The 11,845-nt window shown below is 36.4% G+C and overlaps 1 protein-coding gene across 1 annotated transcript in view; it reads left to right on the top strand.

Moving 5' to 3' along the window:
• TINAG (tubulointerstitial nephritis antigen) overlaps positions 1-11,139 on the top strand; it is a 94,716-nt gene extending 83,577 nt beyond the window's left edge. Inside the window, exon 11 of the mRNA XM_019931386.3 lies at positions 10,213-11,139. Coding sequence (XP_019786945.1) covers positions 10,213-10,347 — 135 coding nt within the window. The 3' untranslated portion in view covers positions 10,348-11,139. The remainder of the gene's footprint in view (positions 1-10,212) is intronic.
• The last annotated feature ends 706 nt before the right edge of the window (positions 11,140-11,845 follow it).

Here is an 11,845-nt window from a genome sequence, read left to right on the forward strand (position 1 = left end):
GAAGGAACAAGATAAAACCCCATAAAAACAACTAAATGAAATGGAGATAGGAAATGTTTCAGAAAAAGAATTCAGAATAATGATAGTGAAGATGATCCAGGACCTCGGAAAAAGAATAGAGGCAAAGATCAAGAAGATGCAAGAAATGTTTAACAAGGACCTAGAAGAATTAAAGAACAAACAAAGAGAGATGAACAATACAATAACTGAAATAAAAATACACTAGAAGGAATCAATAGGAGAATAACTGAGGCAGAAGAACAGGTAAGTGACCTGGAAGATAGAATGGTGGGATTCACTGCTGTGGAACAGAATAAAGAAAAAGAATGAAAAGAAATGAAGACAGCCTAAGGACCTCTGGGACAACATTAAACATAACAACATTCGCATTACAGGGATCCCAGAAGGAGAAGAGAGAGAGAAAGGACCTGAGAAAATATTTGAAGAGATTATAGTTGAAAACTTCCCTAACATGGGAAAGGAAATAGCCACCCAAGTCCAGGAAGCACAGCGAGTCCCAAACAGGATAAACCCAAGGAGAAACATGCTGAGACATATAGTAATCAAATTGACAAAAATTAAAGGCAAAGAAAAATTATTGAAAGCAGCAAGGGAAAAGTGACAAATAACATACAAGGGAACTCCCATAAGGTTAACAGCTGATTTCTCAGCAGAAACTCTACAAGCCAGAAGGGAGTGACATGACATATTTAAAGTGATGAAAGGAAAGAACCTACAACCAAGATTACTCTAGCTGGCAAGGATCTCATTCAGATTCGATGGAGAAATCAAAAGCTTTACAGACAAGCAAAAGCTAAGAGAATTCAGCACCACCAAACCAGCTACATAACAAATGCTAAAGGAACTTCTCTAAGTGGGAAACACAAGAGAAGAAAAGGACCGACAAAAACAAACCCAAAACAATTAAGAAAATGGGAATAGGAACATATATATGGAAAATTACCTTAAATGTAAATGGATTAAATTATCCAACCAAAAGACACAGATTGGTTGAATGGATACAAAAACAAAACCCATATATATGCTGTCTACAAGAGGCCCACTTCAGACCTAAGGACACATACAGACTGAAGGTGTGGGGATGGAAAAAGATATTCCATGCAAATGGAAATCAAAAGAAAGCTGGAGTAGCAATACTCATATCAGATAAAATAGACTTTAAAATAAAGAATGGTACAAGAGACAAGAAAGGACACTATGTAATGATCTAGATATCAATCCAAGAAGAAGATATAAAAATTATAAATATATATGCACCCAACATAGGAGCACCTCAATACATAAGGCAACTGCTAACAGCTCTAAAAGAGGAAATCGACAAAACACAATAATAGTGGGGGACTTTAACACCTAACTTACACCAATGGACAGATCATCCAGACAATTAATAAGGAAACACAAGCTTTAAATGACACAGTAGACCAGACGGATTTAATTGATATTTATAGGACATTCCATCCAAAAACAGCAGGTTACACTTTCTTCTCAAGTGCACCCAGAACATTTTCCAGGATAGATCACATCTTGCATCACAAGTCAAGCCTCAATAAATTGAAGAATATTGAAATCATATCAAGCATCTTTTCTGACAACAATGCTATGAGATTAGGAATCAATTACAGGGAAAAAAACATAAAAAACTCAAACACATGGAGGCTAAACAATACATTACTAAATAGCCAAGAGATCACTGAAGAAATCAAAGAGGAAATCAAAAAATACCTAGAGGCTAATGACAATGAAAACACAGCAATCCAAAACCTATGGGATGCAGCAAAACAGTTCTAAGAGGGAAGCTTATAGCTATACAAGCCTGTCTCAAGAAACAAGAAAAATCTCAAATAAACAATCTAACGTTACACCTAAATGAACTAGAGAAAGAAGAACAAACAGAATCCAAAGTTAGCAGAAGGAAAGAAAGCATAAAGATCAGAGCAGAAACAAATGAAATAGAAACAAAGAAAACAATAGCAAAGATCAATAAAACTAAAAGCTGGTTCTTTGAGAAGATAAACAAAATTGATAAACCATTATTAGGCAGACTCATCAAGAAAAAGAGGGAGAGGACCAAAATCAATAAAATTAGAAATGAAAAAGAGAAGTTACAACAGACACCGCAGAAATACAAAGCATCCTAAGAGACTACTACAAGCAACTCTATGCCAATAAAATGGACAACCTGGAAGAAACTGACAAATTCTTAGAAAGGTATAACTTTCCAAGACTGAACCAGGAAGAAATAGAAAATATGAACAGACCCACCACGAGTAATGAAACTGAAACTGTGATTAAAAATCTTCCAACAAATAAAAGTCTAGGACCAGATGGCTTCACAGGTGAATTCTATTAAACATTCATACAAGAGCTAACACCCATCCTTCTCAAACTCTTCCAAAAAATTGCAGAGGAAGAAACACTCCCAAGCTCATCCTATGAGGCCACCATCACCCTGATACCAAAAGCAGACAAAGATACTATAAAAACAGATAATTACAGACCAATGATTCAAAATTACAGACCAATGATTCAATGATGAATATAGATGCAAAAATTCTCAACAAAATACTAGCAAACAGACTCCAAAAATACATTAAAAGGATCATACATCATGATCAAGTGAGATTTATCCCAGAGATGCAAGGATTCTTCAATACATGCAAATCAATCAATGTGATACACCATATGAACAAATTGAAGAATAAAAACCATATGATCATCTCAATAGATGCAGAAAACGCTTTTGACAAAATTCAACACCGATTTATGATTAAAAACTCTCCAGAAAGTGGGCATAGAGGGAAACTACTTCAACATAATAAAGGCCATATATGACAAACCCACAGCAAACATCATTCTCAATGGTGAAAAACTGAAAGCATTTCCTCTAAGATCAGGAACAAGGCAAGAATGTCCAGTCTCACCGTTGTTATTCAATATAGTTTTGGAAGTCCTAGCCACGGCAATCAGAGAAGAAAAAGAAATAATAAGAATACAAATTGGAAAAGAAGAAGTAAAACTGTCACTATTTGCAGATGACATGATACTATACATAGAGGATCCTAAAGATACCACCAGAAAACTACTAGGGCTAACCAATGTATTTGGTAAAGTTGCAGGATACAAAATTAATGCACAGAAATCTCTTGCAATCCTATACACTAATGATGAAAACTCTGAAAGAGAAATTAAGGAAACACTCCCATTTACTATTGCAACAGAAAGAATAAAATACCTAGGAATAAACCTACCTAAGGAGACAAAAGACCTGTATGCAGAAAAGTATAAGACACTGATGAAAGAAATTAAAGGTGATACAAACAGATGGAGAGATATACCATGCTCTTGCATTGGAAGAATCAATATCGTGAAAATGACTATACTACCCAAAGCAATCTACAGATTCAATGCAATCCCCATCAAATTACCAGTGGCATTTTTTACAGAACTAGAACAAAAAATCTTAAAATTTGTATGGAGACAAAAAAGATCCCAAATAGCCAAAGCAGTCTTGAGGGATAAAAATGGAATTGGAGGAATCAGACTCCCTAACTTCAGACTATACTACAAAGCAACTGTAATCAAGACAATATGGTACTGGCACAAAAACAGAAATATAGATCAGTGGAACAGGATAGAAAATCCAGAGATAAACCCACGCACCTATGGTCAACTAATCTATTACCAAGGAGGCAAGGACATACAATGGAGAAAAGACAGTCTCTTCACTAAGTGGTGCTGGGAAAACTGGACAGCTACATGTGAAAGAATGAAATTAGAACACTCCCTAACACAATACACAAAAATAAACTGAAAATGGATTAGAGACCTAGATGTAAGACCGGGCACTGTAAAACTCTTAGCAGAAAACATAAGAAGAATACTCTTTGATATAAATCACAGCAAGATATTTTTTGATCCACCTCCTAGGATAATGGAAATAAAACCAAAAATAAACAAATGGGACCTAATGAAACTTCAAAGATTTTGCACAGTAAAGGAAACCATAAACAAGACCAAAAGACAACCCTCAGAATGGGAGATAATATTTGCTAATGAATCAATGGACAACAGATTAATACCCAAAATATATAAACAGCACATGCAGCTCAATATTAAAAAAACAAACAGACCAATCCAAAAATGGGCAGAAGAGCTAAATAGACATTTCTCCAAAGAAGACATTCAGATGGCCAAGAAGCACATGAAAAGCTTCTCAACATCACTAATTATTAGAGAAATGCAAATCAAAATTACAATGAGGTATCACCTCACACCAGTTAGAATGGGCATCATCAGAAAATCTACAAACAACAGTTTCTGGAGAGGGTGTGGAGAAAAGGGAACCCTCTTGCACTGTTGGTGGGAATGTAAATTGATACAGCCACTATGGAGAACAGTATGGAGATTCCTTAAAAAACTAAAAATAGAATTACCATATGACCCAGAACCCAGAGAAAACCATAGTTCAAAAAGAGACATGCACCCCAATATTCATTGTAGCACTGTTTACAATAGCCAGGTCATGGAAGCAACCTAAATGCTCATCGACAGATGATTGGATAAAGAAGGTGTGGTAAATATATACAATGGAATATTACTCTGCCTTAAAAAGGAACAAAATTGGGTCATTTGTAGAGATGTGGATGCATCTAGAGACTGTCATACAGAGTGAAGTAAGTCAGAAAGAGAAAAATAAATATCTTATATTAACACATATATGTGGAACGTAGAAAATGGTACAGATGAAGTGGTTTACAGAGCAGAAATTGAGACACAGATGTAGAGAACAAACGTGTGGACACCAAGGGGGGAAATCGGTGTGGGGTGGGGTGGGGGTGTGATGGATTGGGAGATTGGGACTGACATGTATACACTGATGTGTATAAAATGGATGACTAATAATAAATAAATATATAAATAAATAAACAAAAAAATCGTAGTTTTAGAAGCGACAAGGGAGAATCTGAGTGAAGTGTTAAAAAGAAAATTTGTTTAATCCAACCCTTACTGGTGAAAGTATTTTATACTCCATATTGAATCATAAAATAGCAGATTTGATTGCCAGTCCCTGAAAATTAGGATATATTTTAGACTCTTATATTTGTGTGAAATTCTTTGAATGGGATATGTCATTTTACTAAGGGTCATAATTACTGTAATTCATAATGAACTTATTGCCTTTTCTTACATGTATTGCATCTAGTTCATAATTATTTCTACTTATATCTATAGCAGTGAGAGAAACACCTTGCTGTCTTTACTTACAGAAATTAAAATTCCAGGAGAGAGAGAGATTACGCTCCAGGAAATTTCTGATCTGAGAGTAGACCTGACATTACCAAAATAATTCTGATTATATTGCTGTAGTATCTGTAGTGTTAAATTTTGTGTAAGAATTGCGGCTTTTTGTGTTCCAGTTCTGAGGATTCATGGTATTGATGACTACTATAAAGGTCTCAGTTATGATAGCTGAATATACCATCTTTCCTTCCTTTACTTTTGGACCTTTCTATTAAATAGGTGATTGTCCTTCTCGTATTATCCTCTATGTCTCTCAACCTCTCTTTCATATTACCTCTCCCTCTTGCCTTCTGGGACTTTGCTTAGCTCTTTTAGTTCCCAGATTTTTTTTTTTTTTGGCTGCACTGTGTAGCACATAGGATCTTAGTTGCCTGACCAGGGATCGAACCCGTGCCCCCTGCAGTGGAAGTGCAGAGTCTTAACCACTGGACTGCCAGGGAAATCCCTCAACAATATATTTTTTATTTTTGAAAAACTGAGAACAAATTACAGAACTATTTCTGAAAGGAAAGTGAAGTGCTGTCTCTATTAAATGAAGGTTTAATTTAATAGAGAGAAGGAGATAAGCTGGGAGGAGATAAGCTGAACAGAGTCTCTAGGTCATGGTCTGGCTTTTTAAAGAGTTATACTGAGTTATTCTTTTTAAGGAATATTACTGGGATATTTAGTAGGCGACATAAAAAATGAACCCTAGGGAATACAGAAGTGTATCAGTTTGCTAGGGCTGCCGTAGCACAGTACCAAAAATTGGATGGCTTAGACAAAGTATAGGAAATATCTAGTTAGGGGCATAAACTGCGACTGTCCTCTGTCCAGCTTCTGCTATACTGCACTCCTGCTACATCTTTGAGGAAAAATTTAGCAAGTTTCCAGGGAAAACACAGCTTTACTTTGAAGTATTAGAATTTTCTATGTATGATAGTCTTTCCAGTTTTATAAATATTTTGAAGAGAAAGTAATTATTTTTGGTCTATATTTGTTTCTTGGTTTTTTGAAAATACAAGTGACTTAGGTTTAATGACTAATTTCAGCTTAAAGCCTTTTATTAATGTAACCGTTGTGAAGAAAATAACCTTTTTGCCCAATTAAAGTCCTAATACAAAAAAAAAATGATGTAACTAGTTAAAAACCTAGGTAAATATTTCCCTGGTGGTGCTTGAGAATCCACCTACCAATGCAGGGGACATGGGTTCGAGCCCTGGTCTGGGAAGATTCCACATGCCGTGGAGCAACTAAGCCCGTGCATCACAACTACTGAGCCTGCACTCTAGAGCTGACGAGCCACAACTACTGAGCCTGCATGCCACAACTACTGAAGCCCGTGTGCCTAGAGCCCATGCTCCGCAACAAGAGAAGCCACCACAATGAGAAGCCCGTGCACCACAATGAAGAGTAGCCCCCCACATGATGCAACTAGAGAAAAGCCTGTGCGCAGCAATGAAGACCCAATGCAGCCAAAAATAAATAAATAAAAACCTAGGGAATATGTCAATGAAAAATGTGCAAGATTTTTAGTGTTATGAGAAATTAAAGAAGACCTAGCTAAAAGGAGAATTATACCATATTGATGACCTGGAAGTCTCTAGATTAACTTTCCCAAATTGATCTATTAATTTAGTAACATCCTAATCTATGTCCCAGCAGAGATTTTTTTTTTTTTTGGAGGGGGAGAGAGGATTATACTGAAAAGATGATTCTAAACTTTAAATGGAAATGCATAAGACCTAGAGTACCCGAGATAGTCACAGTAAAGAAGAAAAAAGTTGGAGGATGTACACTATCAGGTTTCAAGACTATATAAATCTACAGCAATTAAGACAGCATTTTAGGGCTTCCCTGGTGGCGCAGTGGTTGAGAGTCTGCCTGCCGATGCAGCGGACGTGGGTTCGTGCCCCGGTCTGGGAAGATCCCACATGCCACGGAGCAGCTGGGCCCATGAGCCATGGCCACTGAGCCTGCCCATCCAGAGCCTGTGCTCCACAACGGGAGAGGCCCCAACAGTGAGAGGCCTGTGTACCAAAAAAGACAGCATTTTATTGCCAGCAAATTTGATTTAGCAGCACATTAAAAGAATCATTCACCATGATCACATGTGATTTATACCTGGTATGCAAGGATGGTTCAACGCACATGAACCAATCAATGTGAAACATCACATTAATAGAATGAAAGAAAAAATTATATAGCAATTTTAATAGATTCAGAAAAAACATCTGACAAAATTCTACATTTGTTAATGATAAAAACTCTTAACAAGTATAGAAGGAATGTACCTCACAGATAACATTGTACTTAATGGTGAAAGGTTGAAAGCTTTTCCTCTAAGATGAGATACAAGACAATGGTGCCCATTCTCACCACTCCTATTCAACATAGTACTGGAAGTCCTTTCCAGAGCCATCTGGCAAGAAAAAGAAATAAAAACCATCAGAATTGGAAAGGAAGAAGTAAAACTGTCTCTATTTGCAGTTTATATAGGCATACCATGTTTCATTGCACTTCACTTTATTGCACTTTACAAATATTGGTTTTTTTGTTTTGTTTTGTTGTAGAAATTGAAGATCTGTGGCAATAGGCCATATTGAATAGTCTATTGGCACCATTTTTCCAAAAGCATTTGCTCACTTTGTGTCTCTGTGTCACATTTTGGTAATTCTTGCAGTATTTTAAAACTTCTACCAGCAAAAATATTTCAACTTGCTAAATAATCAGATGATGGTTAGCATTTTTTAACAATAAAATATCCTTAATTAAAGTATGCACATTTGTTTTTAGATGTAATGCTATTGTACACTTAAAAGACTACAGTATAGTGTAAACATAACTTTTATATGCACTAGGAAACCAAAAAATTTATGTGACTCACTTTATTGTGCTATTCATTTTATTGCAGTGTTCTGGAACTGAACCTGCAAAATCTCCAAGGTATACCTGTTTGGAAAATCCTAAAGACTTCACCCAAAAGTTTTTAGATCAAATCAATTAATTCAGTAAAATTACAGGATAACAAAACTAACATACAAAAATCAGTAGCCTTTTAGACACTAGCAACAGATTATCTGAAAAAGAAATAAAGAAAACAAACAATCCCATGTACAATAGCATCAAAAAAAAAAAAAAGAAAAAACTTCGGAATAAACTTAACCAAGGAGGTGAAAGGTCTCTACTCTGAAAACTATAAGACATTGATGAAAGATATCAAAAATGTCACAAATAAATGAAAAGGTATCCTGTGTTCATGAAGGGGAAGAATTGATATTGTTAAAATTTCAATACTACTGAAAACATCTATATCTTCAATGCAATCCCTATCAAGATTCCAATGGCATTTTTTACAGAAATTGAAAAAAAAAATCCTAAAATTTATATGGAAACAAAAAAGACCCCAAGTAGCCAAAGCAGTCCTTTGAAAGAAAAACAAAGCAAGGAGTATCACATTTCCTGATTTCAAGTTATACTATAAATTTATAGTGATCAAAACAGTATGATACTGGCATAAAAACAGACAAATAGATTAATGCAACAGAACTGAGAGTCCAGAAAGGTGGAAGGGAAAATTGCTTTTAATCAGAAAGTCAGAAATCTGGGGAGAAGACAGACTTGTGTCCCCCAAAAACCAACTCCAAAGATTCTTCTTGGCCATGAAAGTTTTAAAGGGAAAAGGGGAAGTAATCTCAGTTAATCATTGGGATAGGGGGTCAGAGTCCTTGCCATCCCCTACTGCCTGCAGGCTTGTCCACTTTTGTGATCTTTCTTTAGTTTCTATCTTGTTCACACAGTTTGTTCTGGAGATCACTGAAGGGGAAGCTAGAGAAGAGATCTGGTCATCTGTTAGTTATTTATTCTTCATTTCTACTTCTTTGATCTATGGGAAGAACCAACAGATTAGGCAAGGTAGTGTGTGATCAAAAGATTTGAAAACTGTGCTTGGGTCAGAGATGAGCAGAGCGTGGGGGTGGACGGTTTAAGTTTAGTTAAAATATAGCTTTGCTAAAGTGACAAGAAAAGGGGTTTCCTGCTGAGGACGGTTTCCTGCAAAGAGCTGTTTACATCCCTGTGGGTTTTTTTTCCTACCCTTTTAAATTCATCCATTTCAGTTCATACAGAATAATGTAATCAAAATATAAATTTGTCCACCTGCACTCCTGCTGGAAGTAACTCAACAACTTGTCATCATTTTCACCATTATTTTCTCAGTATGGATTTCCTCTCCTCCCCTTCTAGCCTCATAAACTACCAACCTTCTTCTGTTTTATGATCTAATGATAACAATTTTGTTGCTTCATTTCTCTGCTTCATGCTGCTTCATGCTTTGATATTTATGTTTTTACTGTTTACCTGAATCTCCCTTCCTCCATGTTTTTAATCTGGTTAATTTACTCCTAGGCTTTAATATGCATCATGTGGTACATCATGACAACTTCCCTGAACCATTTAGATGAGTGAGATGCTTCTCCATGTGCATATATCTACCTTAGTACTTGCCTTACATTGACCATCCTTCATTAGACCATAAGCTCCCTGAACACAGGATATTTTTTATCATGGTTCCTCCCATGTTTAGCACAGGGCCAGTCACATAATAGACACTCTGTAACTGCAGCGTGTGTCATTTTCTGATGTGGCATTTCAAAGTCTCATATGTTATTATTGTACTCTGGGAGAATTCATCAATTCTGGTTATCATGAACATGAGTATATATGCATATTAATGTAATTAATGAATAATAAATTGTTTTGTTCTTCTTTTCAAAATGTGTAGGTTCTTAATAATCACAATCTATAAGTCAAAAGCATATAAAGCTACATAAGAGTCCCCTGTAACTTTACAGGTTGGATTAAAAAATATCCAAGTATTATTCAGGTTTTTTTTGTTTTTTTTTTCTGCAGATTGCTGCCAATTCCTGGGGAAAGTCCTGGGGAGAGAATGGCTATTTCAGGATTCTTCGAGGAGTAAATGAGTCTGACATTGAAAAGTTGATTATCGCAGCTTGGGGCCAACTGACAAGTTCAGATGAACCATAACAAAGCACTAAATTTCCATAAGGCCAGGCATTCAAGTCACCCTTTAAGTTGAAATTAAGCAACGTGACGTTCTCTGTGACAGTGGAATCTCTGCCTCTTCGTCTTGTTAGTATAACGTGCTTGTTTTCTTGTTTCACCCTGGACTCTAAGCTCCTGCTTCCTTTATATTACTGAGTATGTAAAAACACTAACAGAGCATGGAGAGTGGCTTCAAATACCTTTCGAGTTCCCTGGCAGTCTTTATTTCCCTCTCCTGACAATGTTCTTTTTGACTTTTATCATTTAACAGTGTGATGGCACTTGTTCTAAACATTCACAGCATTTGTTTGTAGATGTGATCTGGTTTCTCTCTCTTTGACCAATGAGAACTGACAAAAAGCACCGAAAACACCAATTTACCATTGTTACGATTTTTTTCAACCCAATAATGCCTTCTTAATTCAGACCTTGCTTATGTTTTGCCAGAAAGAGATGGAAATAGAGTGTTTCCCTCAATAAGCTCACATTTTGGTTCTTTTCATTTGTCTAAGCTGAACTCGCAATCTGAACTCAAAAGGTGACTCACTCTCACAGGAAAGAGCTACTCTTTACCCTACTGTGTAATGGCTTGTGAGGTGGGAAAGATGATAAGTAATGAAAAGACTTAGGGGCTGATGCTGACGATGCAAGTACGTCCTGATGTACACACATACTCCTGTTTTTGGAAGCCAGTGCCCTTTGTGTAAAGTCTATTAAAATGAGCTGCAAAACTGTATCCGGAAAGATCACACATTTACCTCCCCCAAACAGCAACCTGATGCCATGACTCAGAAAGAATAAATGCATTTTTATCACAACCATTTCACAGTTCACTGCTTGAGATGCTGAAAAGTAAGCTAAATTGGCACTAATTTGCAACTAATTTTAATTTTAGTTCTCTATAGTCAGAGAAGCAAAAATACTATCATCATCCTGGTTGGGAAAGGATACAATCTTTTAATAATTCACTGGCATCTTAAATGGCAAACTAATAAATGAAGAAGCAAAGCTGATCTGTTAGTGAGCATGGTAGATTATAATGACAATGGTGAGATATCCATAGCCTTTGTTTCTGGGCCCTCTATTATCTGGATTTCCAGAGTAGGGCTTTTTTTAATGGGGTTGTGCCCAAAGGTACCCTGGTTAGATAAGCCAGATGTGCTGAAATTGTGAGAAAATAGAGCACAGAAAGGTAAAGTGTTTCCTTAATGATTGTTTTCTCCAGTAATCACTGCAGCTTTATCAGAAGACGCATCTATTCACTTACTTCTCCCCTAGAAACTATACATGAGTCTAATTCACTTTGCTGTGGTTGGCTGATGTGCCCCCAGAGGATTGAGACATAATTTGGGTTTGTCTGTTTGGATTCCCTGAGACCAACTAAATACTAGTTGGTTTTGGCGGTGAAGGGAATCCTGAGAAGGGAGTAGGGCAGTGATTCAGGGCAGCAAAGGCAGACAATGAAAGGCACATTACCAAG

The sequence above is a fragment of the Tursiops truncatus genome, chromosome 10 (genome assembly GCF_011762595.2).
Source record: "Tursiops truncatus isolate mTurTru1 chromosome 10, mTurTru1.mat.Y, whole genome shotgun sequence".
In the NCBI taxonomy this organism is placed as follows: domain Eukaryota; kingdom Metazoa; phylum Chordata; class Mammalia; order Artiodactyla; family Delphinidae; genus Tursiops; species Tursiops truncatus.